This window comes from Pseudorca crassidens, chromosome 19 (genome assembly GCF_039906515.1).
Source record: "Pseudorca crassidens isolate mPseCra1 chromosome 19, mPseCra1.hap1, whole genome shotgun sequence".
Taxonomy (NCBI): domain Eukaryota; kingdom Metazoa; phylum Chordata; class Mammalia; order Artiodactyla; family Delphinidae; genus Pseudorca; species Pseudorca crassidens.
Window position 1 is genome coordinate 46,846,070 of NC_090314.1, and position 27,692 is coordinate 46,873,761.

General features: G+C 44.0%; 2 protein-coding genes and 1 pseudogene across 4 annotated transcripts in view; 2 read left to right on the forward strand and 1 right to left on the reverse strand.

Moving 5' to 3' along the window:
* The window catches only part of DBF4B (DBF4B-CDC7 kinase regulatory subunit), a 41,355-nt gene that overhangs the window by 2,717 nt on the left and 10,946 nt on the right, over positions 1–27,692 (forward strand). The window contains exons 2-10 of one of the 2 annotated variants that reach the window (XM_067716817.1): positions 5,564–5,669; positions 10,327–10,498; positions 11,582–11,814; positions 12,299–12,361; positions 19,774–19,928; positions 23,170–23,355; positions 23,954–24,004; positions 24,750–24,837; positions 26,017–26,090. In XM_067716817.1, the coding sequence (XP_067572918.1) occupies positions 5,666–5,669; positions 10,327–10,498; positions 11,582–11,814; positions 12,299–12,361; positions 19,774–19,928; positions 23,170–23,355; positions 23,954–24,004; positions 24,750–24,837; positions 26,017–26,090 (1,026 nt within the window). In that variant the 5' untranslated portion in view covers positions 5,564–5,665. Of the gene's footprint in view, positions 1–5,563; positions 5,670–10,326; positions 10,499–11,581; positions 11,815–12,298; positions 12,447–19,773; positions 19,929–23,169; positions 23,356–23,953; positions 24,005–24,749; positions 24,838–25,854; positions 26,091–27,692 lie in introns of those variants that run through there. The other variant, XM_067716818.1, reaches the window with a different exon arrangement.
* Positions 5,539–27,692, reverse strand: part of GJC1 (gap junction protein gamma 1) — a 105,305-nt gene continuing 83,151 nt past the window's right edge. The window contains exon 2 of one of the 2 annotated variants that reach the window (XR_010937656.1): positions 5,539–5,785. The gene's annotated coding sequence lies outside the window, so the exon portion shown is untranslated. Of the gene's footprint in view, positions 5,786–18,346; positions 18,494–27,692 lie in introns of those variants that run through there. The other variant, XR_010937657.1, reaches the window with a different exon arrangement.
* LOC137212922 (protein tyrosine phosphatase type IVA 1 pseudogene) lies at positions 7,249–9,309 on the forward strand (annotated as a pseudogene).

The following is a 27,692-nucleotide window of genomic DNA, read 5'->3' on the forward strand; positions in this document are numbered from 1 at the left end:
GAGGGATGGGGAGAAATACACACACATATCTGACCTGGCATGTGCATAAAATATCTCTGGAAAGATACACAAGGGAATGTGAAGAGGGTCGTCGCTGAGGAGGAGAACTCAGGGAGACTAGTTTTAAAACATCTTGTTTTAAAAGTATGAGCTATTTGTTATATTAATTTACCTTGCATCTTTTTTAAATATTTATTTTATTTTTGGCTGCATTGGGTCTTTGTTGCTGCATGTGGGCTTTCTCTAGTTGCAGCGAGTGGGCACTACTCTTCATTGTGGTGCATGGGCTTCACATTGCGGTGGCTCCTCTTGTTGCAGAGCACGGGCTCCAGGCGTGAGGGCTTCAGTAGTTGTGGCACGAGGGCTCAGTAGTTGTGGCTCGTGGATTCTAGAGGGCAAGCTTAGTAGTTATGGCGCATGGGCTTAGCTGCTCCGCGGCATGTGGGATCTTCCCGGACCAGAGATTGAACCTGTGTCCCCTGCATTGGCAGGCGGATTCTTAACCACTGTGCCACCAGGGAAGCCCCATCTTTTTGTTTTAAAGAAATAATGCGTCCAATCTCCTTTGCTTCCTTCCCTACCAAGAGGTAACCTCTATTCCTGAATTTGGTATTTGTCCTCCTCTTGAATGTTTTTAAACATAGTACATATTACTACATATGTAATACATATTATAACATATGTGTGTATGTATCCATATGGATGTATCCATGAACAATATATCACATTGTTTTGCATGTTAGACTTTTCATTCTGCAGTATGCTTTTTTCACTTAAGATCTTGAAAATATTTACCCATGTTGATACATGTAGCTCTTATTCATTCATTTAAAGCACTGTATAGTATTCCAGTGCTTGAATATAGCCCAGCTGATCCATTTCTCCGCTGATGGACATTTAGATTATTTCCCAGTTCTTCAAACAGTGCTTCAAGTCACATTCCTTTTTATGTCTCCTTGCCCACCTGTGGAAAAGTTTCTCTAGGCCAGCAAGCATCAAACGTATTTTTGCCACATCCTCTTAGCAGGAAAAATATTTTTGCTGTGCACCCCTAAAATATGAATATGTATTTATTTATGAAATACATATGTGAACCACTATTCCAAATTAATATGTCCATCATAAGATATACAAAAAGATAACTGTAAAAAGGGCAATTGAAAAAAGAAGGAAATAATATATTACAAATATTTATTTCTTTGTAGTACAAAAATCATTAGTGAGGGACTTCCCTGGTGGTCCAGTGGCTAAGCTCCACGCTCCCAATACAGGGGGCCCGGGTTTGATCCCTGGTCAGGGAACTAGATCCCGCACGCCGCCACTAAGACCCAGTGCAGCCAAATAAATAAGTAAATATTTTTTTAAAAAATCTTTAGTGAAAATAATGTGGCTGAATATGCTTCGTTACTTTCCCACTTATTATTTATTTAAAATTTTAACTGTGGCAAAATGCCCATGATATAAAATTTGCCATCTGAACCACTTTTAAGTGTACAGTTCGGTAGTGTTAAGGATTCATTACTGGCAAGAGTTTCTCTTGAACTTCAGTGATTTTCTCACCCACTGACCAGCTGACTCTCTCATTGAACCTGAGAGTTTGTACTCACACTTGTGTGAGAGTCATTAGGATTATTTGTAATCTTAATCTTGCTTCTTTGGAGGAATCTTGTTAAGCCTCTTGTTCACTTTTGGGGGCTAGGAAAATCCAAATAGCATAATCTGTAATTCCATTTATCTGGGGATTTGTAAACTGTGGAGAACAGTGAAAAACACGTCGCCAAACCCTGAAAAGAAAACACAGACAACCCCTCCACATATGAAGCTCCCTTACCCTTTACCCATATAACTCACTTGCTTTACTTCATAACCCAGGATCTCTGACAAGAGCACAGGGAGGGCGCCAGCATCAGTCTGTTTCCTAAAGATTAGTAAAACTTACTTGTTTTTCTTTTGGATAAAAAAATATATTTAAATACTAATGCTTCCTTTTGGCACCTCTGTGATTATCTTGTGTCTGAGGGGTGCACATCTCTCTTTGGAGACCAGGATATACCTAGAAACAGAATTGCTGAGTTGAAGGGCATAAACCTTGTGGATATCACCATATTGCTGTCCCAAGGGCTTGTCCCAGTTTGCATTCCCACCCTTGTCTTCGCATTTTTACTAAAACTTGCTTTTAATATACTTTAATTTTTGCCAGTCAAAGGGGTGTGAAAGAGCATCTAATTTAACTTGCATTACTAGTTTAATTTGCATTTAACTACTAGTGAGTCTGAGCACTTTTAATACATTTATCAGCCATTAAAATTTCCTCATCTTTTATCAGCTTGATGCTTTGTGACAATCTAGAGGGGTGGGATAGAGAAGGTGGGAGGGAGGCTCAAGAGGGAGGGGATATAGGGATGTATGTATACATATAGCTGATTTACTTTGTTTTTTTGTTTGTTAATTTTTATTTATTTATTTATGCCTGTGTTGGGTCTTCATTGCTGCGCACAGGCTTTCTCTAGTTGCAGCGGGCAGGGGCTGCTCTTCCTTGCGGTGCACGGGCTTCTCACTGCAGTGGCTTCTCTCGTGGACTGCGGGCTCTAGGCGCTCAGGCTTCAGTAGTTTTGGCCCACGAGCTCAGTAGTTGTGGCACACGGGCTTAGTTGCTCCGCGGCATGTGGGGTCTTCCCGGACCAGGGATCAAACCCGTGTCCCCCGCATTGGCAGGCGTATTCTTAACCACTGCGCCACCAGGGAAGTCCCAGCTGATTTACATTGTTGTACAGCAGAAACTAACACAACATTGTAAAGCAGTTACACTCCAATAAAGATACAAAAAAAAAAGAAAATGAGCAAAAGACATGAAGATATTTTACCAAATAAGATACACAAGTGGCAAATAAGCACATAACAAGGTGTTCAACATCATTAGCCATAAAAGAAATGTAAATAAAAAACACTCTGAGTGAAAAAAGTAAAAAAAAAATTTCCTCATCTTTGAATTGCCTGTTTATATCCCTTGTGGGTTTTTCTATTGGATCATTTGTTTGTCTTTGCCATGCTAATTTGTAGGAGTCTACTTTTTCTTTTTTCTTAATTTTTTCATTAATTTCATTAATTTTTCTTAATTTCATTAATTTCTATCCTTTATTATTTCTGACCATCTGTAGTCTTTGGGTGTACTCTTCATTTTCTGACCTCTCAAGGTGAACACTTAGCTGATTCCTTTTCAGTCTGTCTTATTTTCTAATATAGCATATACATTTAAGGTCATACATTTCTCTCTGGTTACTTAGCTGAATTTTACAACTTTTTAAAAGGAATCTCGCAGCTTTTGATATATCGTTTTTCATTGTTGCAGTTCTAGATATATTACAATTTCCACTGTAATTGTTTTATTCTCCTATCATGAATTATTTAGAAATGTGGTTTTTTAAATTCCAGAGTAGTGCATTTTGTTTTATCCTTTAACAAACAAACAAAAAACTTACCTTTTTGTTTTTGGTTTCTAACTTCATCATATCGTGGTCATAGGACGTGTTCTGTATGATGGCGATTTTTTGGTATCGGTTGGTACTTTAGTGGCATAGTATGTCAAGTTTTATAATGTTCCATGTGTAGTTGAACATATTTTCTAATATTTATATATTAATGTTTGTTAGTTATATCATTGAATCTTTTATATGTTGCTAATGTCGTTTTATTTTTGTTTCATCTATCATCTGTTTTTTGGAGAAAAGTATCTTAAAATGTCCAGTATATTTGTAGATTTTACAGTCTTCCCTTGTAGTTCTGGCTTAAATATTTTGATGTTGTTAGAGTCATATAAGTACCAGGTTATTTCGTCCCTGGCAAATTGTTTATCGTCAAGAAATGACACCTGTATTCCTAATAATCCTTTATCTCTTGAAATCTATCCTGTCAGATTTTAATATCACTGTATCAGTTTTCCATTTTGCCCTACACTGAGAGGCAGCAGAGAGCAATGTTAAGAGCATGGACTCTGAAGTCAGGTTGCTGGGGTTCAAATCCCAGCACTGACACCTTCTAGCTGTGTGACCTCAAGCAGGTTTTAACCTCAGTGTTCCCATGTATAAAATGGGTGCAGTTACTCCCTACCTCAAAGGATGATTATGAGGATTAAACGAATTACTATTTTTTTAACCTAATTACTATTTTTAAAGCACTTTGAACATCATAGTAAGCACTCCATGTGTATTTGTAAAATTAAATAATTAAACATATATATGTGCAGCCCTTTTCTGTGTCACTATTTTATAGGTATTTGTCTGACAAACACCATATAGCTGCTAGATACTGTAATGCTGCAGTAGATACCTTTATTACAAAGTCATATCCCATATGTCTGAGTGTATCTGTAGAATAACTCCTAGAAATGGGATTGCTGGGTGGAAAGATATGTGCATTTGTAATTTTGCTAGATAGTGCCAAATTGCCTTACATAGGAGTCTGGTGCAACCCCAATGTAAGGCAATTTGGCACTATCTAGCACAATCGATCTTCGCCAGGCTGTTAAGTGGAAAATGGTATTCAGTATAGAGGTAATTTGCATTTCTCCTGCTTTAAGTGAGGTTGAGCACATTTGAATGCTCTTTGTATTTCCTTTTCTGTGAATGTGCCTTTACCCATTTTCAATTCGGTGGTTGATCTTTTCTGGATCTATTTGTTAAAGTTTTTTAGATATTGGGAAATCAGTCCTTGTTCTATGATATAAGCTGATTTTTCTTTTCTAAGCACTTCCTCTCAGGAATCAAGAAAAACAATGAGAGAGAACAACTTGAATTATTATCTCAAAATATTTTTGCCGAGTGGTAAATGCTCCCTTTTTCTGTTCACAGACTTTGTGCTAAACGCATCTTTAATCTTTAAAACCTCACTTCCTGGTAGATATTATCTTCACTTTACAAATGAAAAAACTGAAGATCAGAGAGATTCATTTTTTTTTTCACTCACTCAACAAATATTCATTAAGAACCTACTAAATTGGGCTTCCCTGGTGGTGCAGTGATTGAGAGTCCGCCTGCCGATGCAGGGGATACGGGTTCGTGCCCCGGTCCGGGAAGATCCCACATGCCGCGGAGCGGCTCGGCCCGTGAGCCATAGCCTGCGCGTCCGGCGTCTGTGCTCTGCAACGGGAGAGGCCACAACAGTGAGAGGCCTGAGTGCCGCAAAAAAAAAAAAAAAAAAAACCTACTAAATTCTTGGGGCTTCCCTGGTGGTGCAGTGGTTGAGAGTCCGCCTGCCAATGCAGCGGACAAGGGTTCGTGCCCCGGTCTGGGAAGATTCCATATGCCGCGGAGCGGCTGGCCCCGTGAGCCATGGCCACTGAGCCTGCGTGTCCGGAGCCTGTGTTCCGCAACGGGAGAGGCCACGACAGTGAGAGGCCCGCGTACAGAGAAAAAAAAAAAAAATGGAGAATGCCAAACAGCATTTTTGCTTATGTGTGTATTTGTTATTTATTGCTGTGTAACAAATCACCCAAAATTTAATGACTTAAAACAACACTAATCATTTATTTTCTCTGGGTTGCTGCGGGCCTGCAATTTGGGAGCAGCTTGGCTGGGATTTTATGACTTGGGATCTCTTGTGAGGTTGCAGTCATCTGAAAGCTAGACTAAGGCTGAAGGATCTGCTTGCCAGATGGCTCCATCACAGGATGGGTAAGTTGGGGCCAGCTCTTAGCAGGAAGCCTCCATTCCTCTCCGCGCAAGCCCCTCCACAGGCATACTTGAGCGTCCTCATGTCATGGCTGCTGGCTTCCCCCATATCAGGTGATCTAAGAAACAGCATTACAGATACTGAAATATCTTTTATGACCTAGCCTCAGAAGCCACACATTATTATTTCCTCAATACTCTATTGGTACATAGCCCTGTTGGATGTGGGCATGCTATCAGGAGTCGAGGATAGTCAATGCAGGCCATTTTGGAGACCGGCTACCACAATGTGGGTATCTTTAAATTTATACTAATATATATATTTTATGTATTTGTGTGTATATATATTCTTATAAAATCATATTTGATATTTACCATCTTAGGAATTAAACCAAAATTTTAAAATACTAGTTTGTTCATTTAAAAATAAGCCCTCTGAGATGGGATAGGGAGGGTGGGAGGGAGGCTCAAGAGGGAGGGGATATACATATAGCTGATTCACTTTGTTGTACAGCAGAAACTAACCCAACATTGTAAAGCAATTATACTCCAATAAAGATGTGAAAAAAAATAAAAATAAAAAATAGGTGGGGCTTCCCTGGTGGTGCAGTGGTTGAGAGTCCGCCTGCCGATGCAGGGGACACGGGTTCGTGCCCCGGTCCGGGAAGATCCCACATTCCGCGGAGCGGCTAGGCCCGTGAGCCATGGCCGTTGAGCCTGCGTGTCCGGAGCCTGTGCTCCGCAACGGGAGAGGCCACAACAGTGAGATGCCCGTGTACCGCAAAAAAAAAAAAAAAATAGGGACTTACCTGGTGGCGCAGTGGTTAAGAATCTGCCTGCCAATGCAGTGGACACGGGTTGGAGCCCTGGTCCAGGAAGATCCCACATGCCACGGAGCTACTAAGCCCATGTGCCACAACTATTGAGCCTGCACTCAGAGCCCTCGAGCCACAACTACTGAGCCTGTGTGCCACAACTACTGAAGCCCACACGCCTAGAGCCCATGCTCTGCAACAAGAGAAGCCACTGCAATGAGAAGCCCGCGCACCACAACGAAGAGTAGCCCCCGCTCGCTGCAACTAGAGAGAGCCCACATGCAGCAATGAAGACCCAATGCAGACAAAAATATAAATAAATAAATAAATTTTAAAAAAATAAAAATAAGCCCTCTGAGGGACTTCCCTGGTAGCACAGTGGTTAAGAATCTGCCTGCCAGTGCAGGGGACACGGGTTCAATCCCTGGTCCGGGAAGATCCCACATGCCGCAGAGCAACTAAGCCCATGCGCCACAACCACTGATCCTGTGTGCCACAGCTACTGAAGCCCGCGCACCTAGAGCCCGTGCTCCACAACAAGAGAAGCCATCACGATGAGAAGCCCGCACGCAGCAACGAAGACCCAACACAGCTAAAAATAAATAAATAAATACTTTTTAAAATAAATAAAAATAAGCCCTCTGTGTATTAACATAGATGATGCATTTTTAATGGAAATAGAATTAGAAGAATGGCATTATTGTACATTTCTGCAAATGTCTTTAATACCTGATTTAACAGAAGAGTGTTGGATTCTCATTTTTGCCTCTGCATACTCCACTGAACATTCATGAGAGAAAGAGAGCAAAAATGGATAATGAGCATTTGGTGCCCTGAGAGTGAAGCTACAGGAGTGGACCTTTCTTGGGATAACCAAACCTATGCCAAGAGAACAGGCTGGAGACAGGTTCTGTGGTGTTCTTGATCACCCATTTATGGAATTTCAGAAGGGCAGTGGAGATTACTGCCAGGCCCAGCATGACCTCTGTGCAGACAAGTGAACTGTAGAAATTCATTACTACTCCACCGAGAAGCCCCCATAAAAGTGGCTAACCTGGACACGGAAGCGTGGAACTGAAATCCTCAGAGCATTGTACTTCCTTTCTACTGCCTCAGTATTACTGGATTGAAGAATTGCTGCTTTTTGTTAGGAGGTTCATTTCATTTCCCATTACTCCCAATTTCATACTCAAAAGCACTGAGAATTTCAAGTGCAGTATATTGAAGTAGACTCAGCTTCTTTGCATCATTTCTGTATTCAATTTTTAAAATTCTTTCATAACCCTATTGAGTGTTTTTTAACTAAATTAACATGGCTCAAATGATCCATGTGGAAGTCACAAGAACATGAGGTTTCTTATTACACACAATCCAACAAATGTGGCCTTAAGCAAATTTATAGAGGACCTTAAGAAGTGTGGAGTTACCACAATAGGAAGACTATGTGAAGCAACTTATGACACTACTCTCGTGGAGAGAGAAGGCATCCATGTTCTCGACTGGCCTTTTGACGATGGCGCACCACCATCTAACCAGATTGTTGATGATTGGTTAAGTCTTGTGAAAATTAAGTTCCGTGAAGACCCTGGTTGTTGTATTGCCATTCATTGTGTTGCAGGCCTTGGGAGAGCTCCAGTGCTTGTCGCCCTAGCATTAATTGAAGGTGGAATGAAATATGAAGATGCAGTACAGTTCATAAGACAAAAGCGGCTTGGAGCTTTTAACAGCAAGCAACTTTTGTATTTGGAGAAGTATCGTCCTAAAATGTGGCTGTGCTTCAAAGACTCCAATGGTCATAGAAACAACTGTTGCCTTCAGTAAAACTGGGGTGCCTGATGCCATTGCTTAGAAGTGGAAACTAGACGGGATGGAATTTGTCATACGTGTTAGCCAGCGCGTTGGCTTGGTGACGTCTGAGGAAGCTTCCATAGGAGTGTTGAAAAGCAGTTTTACCAGGCCAGAAACCTGGCAGAATTGCAACCTCTATGTTTGGGTTATGATCAACCTACTTGGACACTTAGCAAAAGATTCTTGCTGTTCAGCATTTAAAATGTGCTTATCATTTGTACCAATTGACCTTTCCTGAAATCATACAGTATTAAGTCATGTCTTTAAATCTGTTTCCATGCCAGAATCTTATCAATATATAAGAAATTTAGAAAGACTAGGTGCCAAAATACCCAGGACAATACTTATATATTTTTTGTATCATATAGGATTGAAATCCCAGGAACTATGAACACTCTGGACCTTGTGTGGTTTATTCCTTCCATCATTTCAAACATAGAAAGTAGGGCCTGTAAGCTTCTTTGCTCACAATTCCCACATTCATACCAGTATACATCAGATTTGCTCTTTTTTTTTAGTTAACCAAGTCTTACAGTGATTATCTAATGTCTTTCTGTAAATCTCATTTTGTGCTGTTATAGAAGACCTCCATTTTGAAAATCTACATTGTACAGAAGCACATGTTTTTAATGTCTCCAGACAAAAAAGCCTTAATTTTAATGTTTGCGCTTTGGGGTGCAACTTACATGGGGGGGGCCTGATGAAAGAATGGGAGGAGGCTATTAAGTACTTTTAGTAAAATGTTGCCTTTGTCTTGTGCAGGACATATAGAACATGCCCTTTAACTTAGTAAATTTTTTTTTTTTTAGTAAATATTTTTTAAAAGGTAGAAATACTTTGTTATTGTAGCTAAAACAATTCTTAATCATAAAATTTCTGAAATTCTTGTAATTATTTTTCAAACTTATCTGAAGTTGTTTACCAACTTAATTTTGTTTGAAGTGTGATTCCCAACCTCTCTTGCAAAAAAAAAAAACAAACAGAAGTGGGTTTACATTTAATACTTTATATGCCTTTTGAGCTGTGTAACTTAATATTTGGATACTTGACAATTTGTTTTATTATGTAATTGATAATATGGTGATGTGTATTAACGTTAGCGCAACCATATATTTATACTGCCCGGGAACATGTGGCTATAGTTCTGTGGGAGAAATAATTCGTCAGTGTTCACCAGCTTGTAAAAATCTAGTGTGAGGGCTTGAACCTTAAATAAATGATGAAATGCATTTATCGTCATTGAAAAAAAAATGGGTAATGATGTTAATATCACTGTAAAAAGTTTCAACCTCATGGAACCTTCTGAAAGGGCTGAACCACACTTTGACAATCTTGAGCTAGATTCTGATATGGTAACAAATGATGCCGAAATCTCAGTAGGTTACAACAGCAAAGGTTTATTTTTTTTTAAGGTGAATGGCTTTTTTTAAAAATTAATTTATTTTATTTCTGGCTGCATTGAGTCTTTGTTGCTGCGTGCAGGCTTTTCTCTAGTTGCGGCGAGCGGGGACTACTCTTAGTTGTGGCGAGCGGGGGGCTACTCTTAGTTGTGGTGCACGGGCTTCTCATTGCAGTGGCTTCTTTTGTTGTGGAGCACAGGCTCTAGGAGCGCGGGCTTCAGTAGTTTTGGCTCATGGGCTCAGTAGCTGTGGCTTGCGGCTCTAGAGCACAGGCTCAGTAGTTGTGGTTCACGGGCTTAATTGCTCCGTGGCATGTGGGATCTTCCCGGACTAGGGCTGGAACCCGTGTCCCCTGCGTTGGCGGGTGGATTCTTAACCACTGCGCCACCAGGGAAGCCCTATTCCTTAATCATGCTACACATCCATTATGGCTTGCCCATGGTTCTGTTCCAGGTACTCTTCACCAAAGAACCCATGTTGACAGGGCACCCTTTGGCTGGACATCACTAGATAGGGGAAGAGAGAACTTGGTAAACCAGCCTGCCTTTTAAAACGTATTCTTGGAAATGATGTGTCACTTTTTTCCTTGTTTCATAGCCAAAGCAAGTCACATGGCCAAGCTGGATTCTTCAGAGCTGAGATGTATACTCTTCTGCAGGGAGAGGCCCCATGGGAAGGGATACCAAGTATATGTGGTATATAAACTTCTACCATGGTGCTTAAAGAATATCACTGGTTGCTCATGGAGAATGGATTATACTGGGAAGAGGTAGGAAGCTATTCAAGAGTAGAAGTATGTTAGGAATTGACTGCAGTACTTTAGGCAAGAAATAACAGTGGGTTGGACTACAGTGGTGGCAGTGGTCTGATTCAAGATGTACTTTGGAGTTGGTAGAATTCGTTCTGGGAGTGGGGTGGGGATAAGGGAAAGTACTGAAAGATAACTTATAGGTTTGAACAACTGAGTGGATGATGTGACATTTACGGAGATGGGATAGGCTGAGAAAAGGATAGGTGAGTTTTTTTGGGGGGTGGAACAAATGTTAAACATCTTAAGCCTGAGATGCCTATTTTACACCTAAATGGAAATGTCTAGTAGGTACTTGAATATATGTCTGGAGATCTGGGGAGATGTCAGAACTTGGGCGTTAGCATAGAGCTGAATTGTAAGGCCATGGAGTTGGAAGAGATCTCCTTGGGAGAAAGTGTTAATAGGGAAGAGAAGAGGGCTGAGGGTTAAGGGCTAAAGCCTTGGCCTACGCCAACATTTTTAAATGGAAGTGGCTTTGGATCCAGCAAAGGAGGTTGAGGAGGAGCCATTGAGGTAAGATGAAAATGGGTAGAAATGGAAGCAAAAAGAAGAAAGTGTTTCAAGAAGGAGGGAGTAGGCTGTTTCAATGTTCTGTAAGTCAGATAGGATTGGGGAAAATGCAAGTCACAGTTGATAAGTGGAGGGGTGAGGATCAAACTCTAATTGGGTGAGTTGAAGAAAAGAAGGGAAGTGAGGAATGGAGACACCACTTTTGAGAATTTTTGGGGGGGGGTTGGATAAGTGGAAAAAGGGAGACAAAAGGTGTGAAGATGAAATTGTGTGTACGTGAAATCTTTATGTAAACTATAAGCTTTAGGCTTATTTTGTTAGTTATTATTGAACTCCTAGGAATTTCAAACTAGCTTAGTGTGAAGAATCACTAAGATGCTACTGCTAGTCTCCAGCTTGCTGGCTATTAAGCCTCAAAATATCTCCAGCCTATGAAAAGCCGAGACATGAAGAGACAGAAATAGAAAACAGAGCGGAAAACGAAGGGGAAGGGGGGGGAAAAGGTTTGCTGAGTTAATATTGTCCTCCCAGGGCCCCCGTAGGGCAGTCTCGCAGCTCTTACGTAGTTTTAGAGGCGGAGACGACAGGAAATTTAAACCGAAGCCGCGGCCCAGGGCACCTAGAGAATGATGTTATAGTTGCAAAGGAACAGCCGGTGCACGGGAGGCTGAAAGCTCATGGAACCCGCGAATGTGATACGGCGGCCTTAAAGGAGTACGGAGGCCGAGAAAGAGCCGAGAATTTGAGGAGGGAGCCGGGAAAGGGTACGGATGCCGGGAAGGGGAAGCAGGGGTGAGAAGCAAGGCGGAAAGGGGTCCTAAGAGTTAAAGAAGGGTGCGGGGTTGGGAAGTGGGCACAGGAATTGGGGAGCAGATAGGTCCGGGAGCTGGGGAGAGTAGAGGGACCGGGAAGGGGTCACAGGAATAGAAGGGATAGAGGTCTAAAGGGGGCAGAGGGACTGGGGGGACAAGAGCCTGGAGAGAGGCACGGGAATTGAAATGTAAGACAAGGGGTGGCGAAGAGGCCACGAGAGTTGAGGGAGCAGAGTATGAAAGGGGGCTGAGGGATAAGAACCTAGAAGGAGGCGCGGGAGTGGAGAGGGGACATGGGTTGGGATGGAGTTGAGTCTTGGGGTTCCTGGGACCCTCGATGGGAATTGTGCGGGGTTTGGGAGGCGGGAGGAGGGGATGATGGAAGGTCGAAGGCTAGTGAAGGTGGTTCAGCTGCTGTTTTGTCCTTCTTTTTCAGGCGACGATTGCCTTGAACTGGAGAGTTCAATGGCTGAGAGTAGGCTCCGGGCTCCGGACCTAGGTGGGTAACAGGTCAAACCTAGGGATGCGAGGTCACAGTTGCAACTCCCGCCCCAGAGTCTCTTGGGAAGAAAAGGCCGAGAAATGTTAGTTCTCTTAAGGTTTTCTAATTACTTTGTGTGGCGGAGGGGGAGTGGGGGAGTGGAGTATGTGTTGAGGGATGTCATGGATCATTTAGGAATTCATGATAAAGGTCAAACAAGAGCTTTCAGTCAGATATTATGAATAAGATTAGAGGACTTGCTAATTATTAACTTATAAAACCCGTATCCATGGTTATTTTTACCATAAAATTCTTAAAGTTATCGATAAACGGCCCCACCCAATTAGATAAGTATTCTAGCATGTAGTCACTTCCCTAGGTACTGCCTTCTCCCCTCTTAGCATCATCTAGTTTGAGTCCTGGATTGTTACAGATATGCCATTTGTTTGTTGCCTTTCAAACAGTGATACACCTCACTAAATTATTTACTCTCCCTTCCCATGTCTGTTGCTTTCTTCTGGATCTATTTCTCTTTTTGCTGATGAACTTTCTCCAAGAGTGTTTTCAAAAGGGGGCTTTATGTGATAAACTTTCTGAGGCTTGTATGCCTGAGAACATGTTTATTTCACCCTTGTGTTAAAATTCTTGAGTCAAAGTTTTTTTTCCTTCAACACATTGAAAAATGACGGTGGTTTCTTCTTGCAAAAAGCAGGTGCTGTTGAAAATTGATGTCAATCTGGTTCTTGTTACTTAGTTTGTGACCTGCTTTTCTCTGTAGAAGATTTTAGATTATCCTCTTTATATTTGTTCTTATAATTCACTATACCATAACCATGTGTGAATTTTGGAGGGTTTTAGTTTTCATAAAAATAAAATTATGAGAAATGAAAACAAAAATTACAGTTTTATGCTTACACAGTTTATTTTTATTTTTTAAAATTTATTTATTATTAATTTTTGGTTGCGTTGGGTCTTTGTTGCTGCACGCAGGCTTTCTCTAGTTGGGGCGAGCGGGGGCTACCCTTCATTGCGGTGCGAGGGCTTCTCATTGCAGTGGCTTCTCTTGTTGCGGAGCACAGGCACTAGGTGCACAGGCTCACAGAGTCAGTAGTTGTGACTCGTGGGCTCTGGAGTGCAGGCTCAATAGTTGTGGCACACGGGCTTAGTTGCTCCGCAGCATGTGGGATCTTCCCGAACCAGGGCTTGAACCCATGCCCCCTGCATTGGCAGGCGGATTCTTAAGCACTGCACCACCAGGGAAGTCCCTATGCTTGCACAGTTTAAAAGGCCAAGGTATGTCACATACACACACACACACACACACACACACACACACACACACACAAGAGTGGGAGTTGCTCCTCCTTTCGTAACTCCTGATTCCCACTCCCTAGGGTACAACCATTTATGCTCTTTTAGCTATTTCTTCTAGTATTTACCTTCTTATTTCTAAATAGTGTGCTCATACTGCTTTTGTTGTTTTCAATTTTAAATTATATCTATTGACTTTCTGATATAGAGGATAAAGAGATTTTTCTGGCCCCCTCTCCTCTACATCACACATAAACACATACACATTTCCCTCTTCTCCTCCCATTCCCCCAATATATATGTAGTAATTTTTGTTGTCATTTTTGTATTTACATGATGATGATATTAGCTGAGCCATATAGCAAACCGAAGTAAGCTTTGTTTTCTGTGTGTGGATCACGAATTCATGTCTAAATATAAACCAAATATAAACCAAAAATATAAACCTTCTCTCAATACTTTCAAGCTCATCAGAGAATCAGTTTCTTCTTTGTGGGGGACATACCTCCTGAGACCATTTGTCTTAGTACTACAGTCTGGTCCAGCTGTGCACTAGGCCTGTTGCACTGATTCCATCCTAGGATCTCCCTTCATCATTCTGTGGAATTCCCTTTGCCGCTTTCCTCTGTAGGGTTCCCTGTGTTCTAAATTCCATATTTTCCTCTCTTTGTTTACATCCTCATTTTGGGCGAGTACATCTCCTAGTATAGCTTCCTGAGAAAGGGTATGTGACAAGTAAATTTTTTGAGACCTTGTAGGTATGACAATTCTTTATGCCACATAAAGAGTTCTAGGTTGGAAATAAGTTTTCTCTGAGTTTTGAGGACACATTCCATCTTTTAGCTTCCACTGTGCTGTGGCCAAGTCTGACGTTACCAGTATTTCCACCCTCCTCCTGAACACTGACTGCAAGGGCCTAGACCCCATGTGCTCTGAACCACCCCTACCCCATCTAGCATGATTGCTGTCTAGCAACAATACTGTTGTTATTATTGTCTCTCCTTTTTACTTCCGAATTAGTCGTCATTATGGTTGTTTTACACAGTCAGTGACTGTTTAGATTTATACATATTTTTACCAGTTTGGGGACATTTCAGTCCTTCCTTCTGGGTTCAGTTTCCCTCTTTCCAAAGTATACCTTTTAGAAGTCCTTTAGTAATAATTGGTTGATGATAAACTGTTTGGGCTTTTGTTTAAAATGTGTTTAGTTTACCCTCATTCTTTATTTAATCAGATGTAAAATTCAAAGTTGACATTTATTTCCCCCCAGCATTGTAAATACTTATTTTAATAAAATTAAAGTATTTAATAATTTAAATACTTCTTTTATAGTCTATGTCTGATCATTCTGTTTGAAGCTCTTGGGGATCCAATCTTGCTGTCTTTAATTTCTGCTGATTCTTATCCATGATGGTTTGTTTTCTTTGTGTGTTTTTTAATGTTGGAGTGTGCGCTAATGTTTGATGATGGTTTTTTTGTGGTTTTTTTTTGCGGTACGCGGACCTCTCACTGTTGTGGTCTCTCCCGTTGCGGAGCACAGGCTCCGGATGCGCAGGCTCAGCGGCCATGGCTCACGGGCCCAGCCGCTCCGCGGCATGTGGGATCTTCCTGGACCGGGGCACGAACCCGTGTCCTCTGCATCGGCAGGCAGACTCTCAACCACTGTGCCACCAGGGAAGCCCCATTCCCTTTTTTTTAATTAAAAAAATTTTTTATTGAGGTACGATTGACATACACCATTCCTTTTTATTGTTGAATATTATTCTGTTGTGTGGATTACCACATTTTATCTATTCAACAGTTGATGGACATGAGTTTCCACTTTCTGGCTATTATGAATAATACTGCTGTAGACATTTGTTTCCAGGTTATCATGTGGACATATATTTTTTTCCATGAGTGTACACCTAAGAGTCATATTGCTCGGTCATATGGTAACTCTCTGTGTAACCTTTTGAGGAACTGACAGACTTTTCCAATTGGCTGCACCATTTTACATTCCCACCAGCAAAGAATGAGGGTTCCAGTTTCTCTATGTTCTCACCAACACTTGTTATTATCTGTCTTTTTTTGTTAAAGCCATCCTAGTGGGTATAAAGTGGTATCTCTCTGTGGTTTCAATTTGCATTTTCCTAATGGCTAATGACTTTGTGCATCTTTTCATGTGCTTATTGGCCATTTGTATATCTTTGGAGAAATGTCTGTTCATTGCCCATTTTTAAATTGGATTTTTTTTTTAATATTTGAGGGTTTTTTTAACTATTATATTTTTTACGTCCATTGTCTCCACTTACTGCTTTTCTTTACCTGCTCTTCCTATTTTATGTTTCTAGTATGCTCCCTGCCGTCTTGAGGATATTTATTATGCTTTAAAATTCTTTTTCCTGTCTGGTCCATTACTTATGAGAGAAAGACAGCCTATACCAGAGAAAGCATCTTTTATAGTACTTGCTTTCTTCAGTTGCCTCATATTTTCTTAGAAGCTAATGTTCTCTTGAGACTGTTAGCCACTCTGATTGGTAATGTGCTCCTGGAAGAAGATGCGAAAGCTTAGGTTCTCATGTTATGCCCCTCCTTTGAGTTTAGGGCTTGGGGGTTGGATAGAAGAGGAAAACCACCCCAAGGTGGGGAACCCCTGGTTCCAGTGTGGGCTCAGTCACCCCCCGCCTTTGCAGCAGCATTCTGAGCTCCCCAGTACACACACGTTGCTTTGTTACTCATTTGCAAGAACTGTTCCCTTGAGTTGTAATTACCAAACTAACCAAATGGATGGGGCAAGGGAGGGTGGCTCATTCGTGCCATCTTGACCTCTTGTTAACTGTTTCTCTTTCACACATACACACACACACACACACACACACACACAAAAGCATATTCACCCCAAGGTAGGCTCCACCACTGCCCTGATGTTACCCTACTGTGTCTGGTTGGTGCTGGGCTGCTTATCTGGCACTGGCAGTGACCCACTGAGCACAACTAGAAGGCATTCTCCAGTCTCACCCTCCTGCGAGTCCTGGCATTCCGCTCTAGGCTTGCTGTTCACCCAGCCCTCCGTTTCTGACTCTGGCATCCACGTAATTCCCTCTTCAGTGGCTTCCCTAGGATTAGGTCCTGTGGAGAAAGTCACAGGCCTTGTGTGAAAGTCAAAAGGGCTTATTCTGAGAAAGCCTTCTATACAAATATTGAATCCTTATGTTATATCACCTGGAACTAATATAATGTTGTATGTCAGTTATACCTCAATAAAAAGAAAAAGAGGGACTTCCCTGGTGGCACAGTGGTTAAGAACCTGCCTGCCAGTGCAGGGGACACGGGTTCGAGCCCTGGTCTGGGAAGATCCCACATGCCGTGGAGCAACTAAGCCCGTGCGCCACAACTACAGAGCCTGTGCTCTAGAGCCCGCGAACCACAACTACTGAAGCCCGCGTGCCTAGAGCCCGTGCTTCGCAAAAAGAGAGGCCACCGCAGTGGAGAGTAGCCCCGCTCGCCACAGCTAGAGAAAGCCCCCACGCAGCAACAAAGACCCAATGCAGCCATAAATTAATAAATAAATAAATTATTTTTTAAAAAAGCAAAGGAAAAGAAAGCCTTCTGGAGAAGGTGGCCTTGGGGAGGGAACCAAAATGGCTACAGTTATAATAATTCCCCTGGCTGACATTCAGCGCATACTCCTGGTATGGCTGTATCAGGTGTTTCTGGCCAGTCTCCATTCTGAATGGTTGGTGCCTGTTTTGAATAGCTCCTCAATGAGGGTGGGTGTTACCATTATCACTATTTCAGAAGTGAGGAAATAGGGTTTCATAGACACTAAGTGAGATTATTGTGACTTACCGAGGGTTACACAGCTAGTAAGAGGGTGAGGCAGGACTCAGAACAAAGACCTTTTCTGTAAAATGCCAAGCTGACTTTCCAGTATTTCCTGTCTCTATATACCTAGGACTTTCAGGAAAAGGGTGGTTTATGGGACCAGAAGGTAAGTGCTTGAGGGTCAGGTGCCAGCTGAGGATGGGAGAGCAGGATCTGGTTTAAGCATTATGGGAATGATAATGATGTGTAAGTCAGAGGACTCTTCCCAAAATAGTTCCCAGTCTACTGGGGAGATCAGAGGTGGACCTGAAGGAGTGAGTAAACAAGAATATGAAGCTGAAAATACTAAGAGGACAGACAATCAGTAATGTGGAACTCAGAGAAAGAAAAACAGTATCTCATCAGGGCAAGCAGGGTTTAACTGAGGGGGTCCAATCAAAAGTCTGGCTGGCTGGTAGATAGGAAAAATTCAGGAATTCATGGAGTCAAAGAGTTTTAGAAGATTTTAAAAAATACCAGGTCCATGGGACTTCCCTGGTGGTCCAGTGGCTAAGACTCTGCGCTCCCAATGCAGGGCGCTCGGGTTCGATCCCTGGCCAGGGAACTAGATCCCGCATGCCTCGACTAAAAGATCCCGCACACGGCAATGAAGATCCCGCGTGCCGCAACTAAGACCCAGCGCAGCCAAATAAATAAATAAATATTTTTAAACAATAAAATCAGGTCTAAACCCCTCATTTAAAGTCCAGCAGTTCTGCTAACTATATCTTGGTATCAGCTATTCTGGGTCAATTTTTTGAAGTATGTGTCATGCTCTTTCAATATGTTAGTTTCAAATATGCATTTTTATTTCAGGAAAGTTTTTAGAGTTTTTAGTATTCTGGGTGTTTCTGTTTGTTTTAGTTTTTGTCTTCAGAGACTCTGATTATCTGTATATTAGAACTTCTGTGCTTATCTTCAGTATTTGCCACTTTCTGTTGAATCCTTTTTATCTCTTCAAATGTTAACATTTTGTTGTGAAAGTTTTCAAACCTGCAACAAAGTCGAAAGTAACAGTGAGCACAGACACACCACTTAGATTTTACCGTTGACATTTTATTTGTTTTGTGTGTGTGTGTGTGTGTGTGTGTGTGTGTGTGTATGTGTTTTGGGTTTTTGTGTTTTGTTGTTTTTTGGCCGCATCACGCGGGTTTTGGGATCTTAGTTCCCTGACCCGGGAATGAACCTGGGCCCTGGCAGTGAAAGCACCGAGTCCTAACCACTGGGAATTCCCTATGACTGACATTTTAATACATTTGTTTTATCACATATCTATCCATCTTATTTTGATACACTTCAAGTAATTTGTAGACATTATAATAATTCAGCATGCATTTCATTGACCAGAATTCCATATTTGTTTGTAGTTTTTTTCCTTTTAATGTAAAATGTGTATACAATGAAATGCACAATGCTCAAAGGTATGTTCATTGAGGTGGGGTTTTTTTAGCTTTATTGAGTTATAATTTACATACTGTAAAATTCATGTGTTGCAAATGTACACTTGCAATGCTTTTTAGGTAATTTACAGAGTTGTGCAATTAACACAACAATCTAATTGCAGAATATTTCCATCACCCCAGAAAGAACCTCATGCCAGTTTGCAAACACTCCTCATCCCCACCCCCAGCCCTAAGCAGCCACTAGTCTAATTTCTGTCTCTCTATATTTTTCCTTTTCTGAACATTTCATAAAAATGTAATTTACAGTATGTGGTCTTTTGTGTCAGGCTTTTCTCACTCAGCATATTTCTGAGGTTCAGAACTGTAGCCTGTTGCTGTAGCCTGTGTCCACAGTTCATTTGTTTTTATTGCCAAATAATATTCCATCGTATGGATAGACCACATTTCGCTTACCATTTTATTTACATTTGAATTGTTTCCACTTTGGGGCCAAAATGAATAATGCTGCTGTGAACATTCTTGCACAAGTTTTATTTGGAAGTATGTTTTCATTTCTCCTGGGGGTATGCCTAGGAGTGGAATTGCTGGGTTTCATGTTAAGTCTATACTTAACCTTTTGAGAAGCTGCCACACTGTTTTCTAAAGTGGCTGCACCATTTTACATTCCCACCATCCATGTATGAGGGTTGGGTTTCTCCGCATCTGGGCTTCCCGAGGACAGGAACACAAGTCTCACGTCCACCTTGGTGGACGGGTGCCCGAGGCCTGGCCAGGTGCCATGCAGGGGCTGTTTGCGAGGGCTGATTGACCTGCAGGACCCTCTCTTACCTCAGGCTTCTCACTTTGCTCCCCTTTGTTGTTGTTTTCTAGGGGCTCAGCTAGGAGTTTCCAGTTGTCTGGGAAAATGCCCGAAGAGCTCACCGGATGCTGGGAGGCAGCCCTTTTCTGGAAAGTCCTTTTACTTGGATCTGCCCGCTGGCAAGAACCTACAGTTTTTGACGGGGGCCATCCAGCGGCTGGGCGGGGTATGTAACCTGCTTCCCTCCTGTGGTACCATGTGCCTTTGCGCGTTGTAGGGCAGGAGCTGGAGAGGGATTATATCTGTGACCTCCAGGTATTTTCAGGGCTATCACTACATTTTCCAAAGCAATTTAAGTATAAACCATTTTTTTAAAATAAAGTTAAATTTGTTCCCTAATTGGAAAAGTAATATCTGTTCATTCTAGAGACTTTGGAGAACATGGAACTGTTCAAGTAACAACCATCATTGTGATACATTTATTTTCTTGTGGATTCTTTTCTTCTTTCCCTTCCCTCCCCTCCCCTCCCCTCCCCTCCCCTCCCCTCCCCTCCCCTTCCCCTTGCGGGCGTGCGCGCTCTCGCTCGCTCGCGCTCTCTCTCTCTCTCTCTCTCTCTCTCTCTCTCTCTCTCTCTCTCTCTCTCTCTCTCTCGTGGCTTTATTGAGATATAATTCACATACCATACAATTCACCCATTTAAAATATACAGTTCAATGGTTCTTAGTATATTCACAGAGATGTGCAAATTGTGTGATTACACAGTCAATTCTAGAACATTTTCATCAGCCCCCCCCAAAAAAGGACCCATACCTATCATCAGTCACTCCCCATTTCCCTCAACACTCCCAACCCTGTATAACCACTCATCTACTTTATTTTATTTAATGCTTATTTTCTGTGTAGCTATGATCATGAATACATTTTTGATTACCAACTTTTTGCCCATAACCTTAAAGCATTAGCACTTGCCTATCATTCTTACCCCTCATGGACATTCTTTGTAATGAGTATATAATATCGTTTTGAGTAGATTATTAATTTATTTAACAGTTAACGTATGGGCATTTAGATTATTTCTAAATTTTAGCTCTTATAAATAGTATTGTGGTGAACAACTTTGGGGTAAAAGCATTTGCTGTATCTGAGTCCATTACAATATTTTCTAGAGCACATCATACAGTACTTTTAGTAAGGGGTTGACAGGGGTATTTCTGTGTTTAGAAAATAGGATGGTAACACTTGGCCCAAAAGAGGCAGGTAACTGGGGAAATTGCATGAACAGGATCAGAATGCAGAGGCTCTTTGCCATCAAACGAATGGAAACTCAGGGATATAGAAACTCAGCAATGGGGATGGACAGAATGAGGATTATACACCCCAACCAGCCCAAAATTACATGTTGAACTTTCAGTCTGTTCTTTCATTTAGCCTTTGCTGTGTAAAAAACCACCCCAGAACTTGGGCTTAAAACAATTTGTTGTTTCTCACTGTTCTGTGTACTGGCTGAGTGCTTTCTCTGCTGGTTTCATAAGGGCTCACACCTGCAGCTGCGTTTGGCTGCAGGGTCAGCTGGGCTGGAAGGACCCAAGATGACCTCCCCCACACAGCTGGCTGTGGGTGCTGGCTGCCTCTATGGGACTTCTCATACATTGTAGGAGAAGTGTCTTACATACGTCATAGGTATATACACCATCATATGTACATACAGCGAGCTAGACCAGCTAATCTACAAGGTGGTCTTAGGGCAGCTTTCCCAGAAGATGAAGGGAGAAGCTATAAGGTCTCTTGAGGCCTAGGCTATAGAACTCACACGTATTACTTTCATCACATTCTGTTGGTCAAAAGGAGTCCAATTCAAGGGAGTGGACAAATGGGTTCCATCTCCTGATGGGAGGAGCAGCAAAGTCAAAGGAGTGGGTTTGTTGGGATGGGAGGAACGTGTGGCCCTGAAATCATCTATCTTTTTGCCATATTACAGAAGATAGGCACACTCCTTCAAGCCATAGCTTTAAAGATTTTTTTAAATTGTGATAAAATGTATATGACATAAAATATGCCTTTTTAACCATTTATAAATTCATTCTTTTAAGTTCATTGGCATTAATTACATTCATCCTGTTGTATAACCATCACTATCTGTTTCCAAAACTTTTTTCACCCCAAACAGAAACTCTGTAACCTTTAAGCAGTAACTTCCCATTTCACCTCCCCCTAGCCCCTGTAATGCAAATCTACATTATGTTTCTGAATTTGCCCATTCTAGATACCTCATATCAGTGGAATCACTGATGTTTGTCCTTTTGTGTCTGGCTTATTACGCTTTAGCATAAAGTTTTCAAGGTTCACCCATGTTGTAGAATAGATCAGAGCTTCACTTCTTTCTCATGGCTGAATAATGCTCCATTGTATGGATAGACCACATTTTGCTTATCTATTCATCCATGGATGGACACTCGGGTTGTTTCTGCTTTTTAGCTATTATCAATAATGCTGCAGTGAACATCGGTGAACAAGCATCCATTCGAGTCCCTGTTTTCAATTCTGTTGGGTGTATACCTCGGAGCGGAATTGCCGGGTCATGTGGTAATCCATGTTTAGCTTTTTGAGGAACCTAAACTTTTTTTTTTTAAACCTAAGTGTCAGGTTTCTCATCCAGTCACACTTCAGAGAGATCAACCATCCTTACTTGCACAGGTGTGCTGGAGCTGGCAGCTGCTGGCTCACGGGAACCAATTGTTACCATCTCTTTCCAGTTCCACATTCACTGATGTCATCTGGCTAGCTTGAAATAAGCCACAGTAGTGTTTTACCCCACAGAAATCGGCAGATACTACAAAGCGGGTTTTTTCACCCGGAGAGTTGGTCATTAAGCATTTGCCAGCTCACTACTGCTTATTTCCGTCTTGTCTTCTTCCCACAGACATGAGTTTTGTCATTGCGTTTCCAGCACTGTGTTGGGTTCTTGGGATGTAAGATGAGTCAGACCCTCTCAGTGCCGTGACGGGCTCACAGGTAGGATGAGCAGATATTTAGGTAGCTGAGTCGTAGCCAAAACCCATTTTTGTTTCAGGCTTTTGGTAGGGTGGTCAAGATTACCGATGCAGCGTGTGGATGTCCCAGTGTATCTTCACAGCAAAATCATGGCTTAGCCAAGTTCTAATCTTCTCCGATCACTTCAGTGTGCTCTCACTCCATGCAGACTCAAACTAGTCAAATACTCAGAGCCTCCGGGCTTCTGCTGCTGGGGCAGGAGGAACTGCAGTTCTGGAGACAAGAACCTGTGTCATACCCTGTTGTATTTCAGGGTGATGTCTTCTTGGGGGCCTGGTACCGAACTGCATTTGGTCTATTTAAAGACATTGATTCTAGAACTTCTGGCAGCCAAGATTTCCTTCCCCTACCTCTCGATATTGATGATTCTACTTCGGCCTTCTGGGTTTTAGCCACCTCTGTGATCTGGTTCCAGGTAATTGAGGGGTTTCTGAGCAAAGAAGTAAGTTACATCGTGTCCAGCCGCAGGGAGGCGAAGGCCGAGAGCAGCGGGACAAGTCACAGAGGCTGCCCCAGCCCCAGCGAGGTCACAGTGGAAGCACTGTCCGTAGCCAACCCAAAAGGCAGCCGTGCCAGCCCCGCACAGAAAGCTGTGGACTCGGTAAGAACCTCATGGGGAAGGAAGTAGGCCTCGGTGAGCCCGCTTCGGCAGTTTCTGGTTTTAGTTTCATCTGGTTTATTTTAATCTCATATTTGAATTCAGGGGCTGAAACTGTCTTATCATAGCTCTGGATCCACACACCTCAGCGACATGCTATCCCCACGCCCTCCCTTCTGTGATACACGTTCACTTTTTCTGGGACTTCAGAGTCTGAGGTTCAGAAGCAGTAGGAGCGTCCTCTGTAAACCAGAGAGGGCTTGTTGGATTGGCCGAAGCTTGTCTGCTGGGGAGTGCGGGCTCTTCAAGAGAGGTCTCAGGACATTTGTAACGCTTGATCTTGGGTGAATTCAGAATGCCCTTCACCAGGCTCCAAGCTGCCTCGGCTGCAGCTCCCTGTGGGTGACCTGAACTTGAGTGTGGCTTTACCTTTACCTCTGAAAGGTTCTCCGGGCTCTCACTTCTGCCACTCCTCAGCTGTCACTGCTCCCAGCTTTCCGAGGGATGTGACTCCCAGACGTCCTTGCCAGCCCCCCTGGAAACTTCTGTTTGTGCACAGGTGGTCTCCACAGCTGCCCCCATTGCTCCTCTCTTCCACCAGGTGCCTCTGAGCAGAGGGAAGGAGCTCCTGCAGAAGGCCATCAGGAACCAGGTGAGCTGAGAGGGACGGGCTGGAGGCCGGTGTCTCTGGCACAGGGACGGAGTCAGCCTTGCCTCTGGAGGTTCTTCTGAAGCACTAACACAAAAGGCACACCCGGGCAGACGTGTAGAACTGTCGAGATTTTCTCCTTACAAACGAGGAAGTGGGGCTCAGAGAAGCTAAGTAATCTGCCCAGAGTCACCCAGGGTGGAGGTGGTAGAGCCAGGATTTGACTCCATGATCTTTCCAACTCCAGGGCCTCCCAAGAGAGCTTGGGAGAAACGCTGTGGCACGTGTCAGACTTTCACAAGTAGCTGTTTATCCTTTTTGTGAGAATCCAGGGCCATTACAGTGAAGTGGCAGGAGGAGGCGTTCAGGTGCCATCAGTGGGCACCTTGGCTGTGGCTGTGACGCGGGAGGGTGGTGTCGCCGGACTCGGGCAGCCAGTGTAGTTTCCTGCTCGATGATGGTGACTGTTTATTGTGTTCTTCTGGTCCCAAGGTGGCCGGAGCAGAGCCTATAGGCAGATCAGCAGTCCGTGCCCTCCCGATGTGGCCAGCCCGTGCGGAGGAGAGGCTCTTCCCGGGGGTTGGGATCAACTGTCCAGGCCCTGTGCTCTCGCGCCTGTCCGCCCCGCCCCACACAACAACCCCGCACATGGATGACCCGGGGCTCCCAGAAGCCAGGCCAGCCTGTCCCCTGGTGGTCAGGCCTTGGGGGGTCTCATGCTCCTGCCTGACTTGGCTTGTCTTTCCAGGGCAGCGGCGGCGGAGGCGGTGGCGGGCGCGGCAGCAGCCTCCTGAGCAACGCCCGCTCCTGGGGGGTGCGGATTCTCCACGTGGATGGTACCCTTCCTGCCCGGGGCCTGCGGAGGGGAGGGTTGCCAACTTTGTCTGGGAACCTTGGCTGTGATAGGGACCAGAGCCGTGTACTAGTTGAAGCCAGATGTACTCAGTTACTTACTGTGCTGCTCTGCTACGATGGGGGGGGTGGTGGCGTGGGGAGCAGCACCAGCAGTAGCAGAGCGCGGGCGCTGGGGAGGCTGCTTTGTTTAACCCACGCACAGCCCTCCTCAGCTGCTGTGACGATCCTGTTTTATAAATAAGAAACAAATCCTAATATCCATGACCCCTTATCAGGTATTTCCGCTGTGCTAGGAATCGCCTAATTTAATCCTCACCGCAGTCTTCTGCCCATTGTACAGATGAGGAAATTGAGCCTCAGAGAATGGATTAAGTAAATTATCCATAGTCTCACCAGGAGTGAATAGTGTGGCTCACATTCCCACCTATTTTGGCTCAACTAAATTTCATGTTCTTTCTTTCCTCTAGGGTTGCCTCACACTATAACCACCTGTTTGCAGGTTATAATAAATTTACATGAGAATAGCTGTCTTGAATCTGCAGCCAGCCCTCACACCCAGCTGCACTTTGCTTCTGGGGTTTTTTCTCTGACCCATTGAAGGGGGATGGTCCAGATCCAGCCCTAGATCTGTGGTCGGTGGGGGGGGTGCGGGTGGTAGGGAACTGTGCTGGGGAAGATCCTGGTCTGGGATGCTGGGGGGTTCCATCGCCGCTGGAAAACCAGCCATTTCTGACTTGATCTAATTTCCTGCCTTCCGTGTATTAGAGAAGCTGCAGCATGTGTAGCCCCTGCTGGGTCTGCCACCTAAGGGTGCATCTGAGTAACTGCCATGGCTTGGTCTCCCCCACAGAAGCCGCTCTTCAGTAGAACCTTAAAGCTCTTTATGGGTCATAAGGCACCTCCTGTTCAAGACTTGTATTCAGTGCTCCAAAGGAGCGTGAAGCCAGCTTAGGTACTTTTCCAGGGATAGAGGACCCAGCCCTCTCTTTTATTATCAGCAGGTGCAGAGATGACACGTAGCCAGAAGGTGGCAGGCAAGGCTGGTGTGATCCAGCAAGCCAGGCCGGGTGAGAAGTTTAGTCCCCCAGCCCCAAGACGGGGCTGTGCTGGGGAAATGAGGAGAGGAAGCCTTCGGCTGCAGCCCTCTGTTTCCTCCACAGAAATGATGATGCATGTGCAGCAGCTGTCTCTTGATGCGCCATGTGTGAAGAAGCAAGGGCCAAAGAAGCCAGAGGTAGGTCATTCCCCTGAACTGAAGGGCAACAGCAAAGTCTGTGACAACGCTGGTAAACCCAGGACCCACTCCAGCCACCTCCTTCTGGCCTTGACCGAGAGGCCTCTCGGTCAGCTCATCCCCGGTGCTCACAGCCCTGCGTTGCCCTGTCTTCTCTCCTGCCTGTGCTACCTGCGCATCCCCCGTGCTACACTGAGGCATTCGTTGCAGCCTGGGCTGTGGACTGCCTGCGGGTAGTCCTGGCCTGGATAAAACACAAACCCTCGTGGCCTGCTGGCCAGCCTGCCCTTCCGAGGATGGCTCTTGGCCCAGGAATGAGCCTACAGATTGCACGGGTGGCGGCAGTGGGGTGCTGGTGTGGGAAGTAGCTGCCGTATTCCAAATCCTTGTTTGGCTTTTCCTTCCTTTGCTGGAGTTAGAAATTGATGTGTAACACATCAAGAGAGCCGGGCTGATTTAAAGCCACGGGGTATTCACCCAGCCTGCATCCGAGGAAAAATTAAGCCCCACAGGTCCATCCAGGGCCTGATACCCAGGAGCAGAACCACATCCACACCAGATGGCGCGCTCAGCCTCGACACCCCTCGCCCCAGCCCCTCTGGTTTGGGCATCTTTAGGGTCTTGCTGCCGCTGCTGAGTAGATTTACATTGCTCGCATTTGGGAAAAGTATACAATGAAAGTCTCGTTCCCCTCCAACTCCTGCTCCCCAGCCGCCGAGCTCCCTCCCTGAGGCCCACAATGTGAACAGTTTCTCAAATGTCCTTCCAGGACTCCAAGCATCTACAAGCAGATACATCAAAATTCCCCCCTTTTACGCGAATACATAGTATTTTTACTTTGTTCGCTTAATAATCTCTTTTGTAGTTACTTGGGACCCTTTCGGAGCAAGTTCTGGGTACAATCTGCTGATAGGTGAGGGCAGCTGGAAGGCTTCTTCGGGCTGTGTTTGCCCCGGCAGTGCGGCCTGGAGGAGAATCTGGAACCTCCTCGGGCCCAGAGGCGCACACAGTCATGGAGCCGTTGGATCTCTCATCCTATCTGCACCCTCCCAACTCTTTAACTGATTTTTAAAAATTTGTTCCATTTGGTTTTTAATATTAGCTTTGTTTGAACTTCGCCTAAAAGTTGGTTTGTTGTTTTCTTTCTTTGTTTTATTTATTTATTTTTGGCTGCATGGGCCTTCGTTGCTGCATGCGGGCTTTCTCTAGTTGCAACAAGCGGGGGCTACTCTTCGTGGTGGTGCACAGGCTTCTCATCGCAGTGGCTTCTCTCGTTGTGGAGCACGGGCTCTAGGCGCACGGGCTTCAGTAGTTGTGGCACATGGGCTCAGTAGTTGTGACTTGCGGGCTCTAGAGCACAAACTCAGTAGTTGTGGCGCACAGGCTCAGTAGTTGTGGCTCGTGGGCTCTAGAGCACAGGCTCAGTAGTTGTGGCGCACGGGCTTAGCTGCTCCTCAGCATGTGGGATCTTCCCGGACCAGGACTCAAACCTGTGTCCCCTGCATCGGCAGGCGGATTCCTAACCACTGTGCAACCACAGAAGTCCCCTAAAAGTTGGTTTTGACAAACACAGTCAGGGTATGCGAGATAGGGCACCGTAAG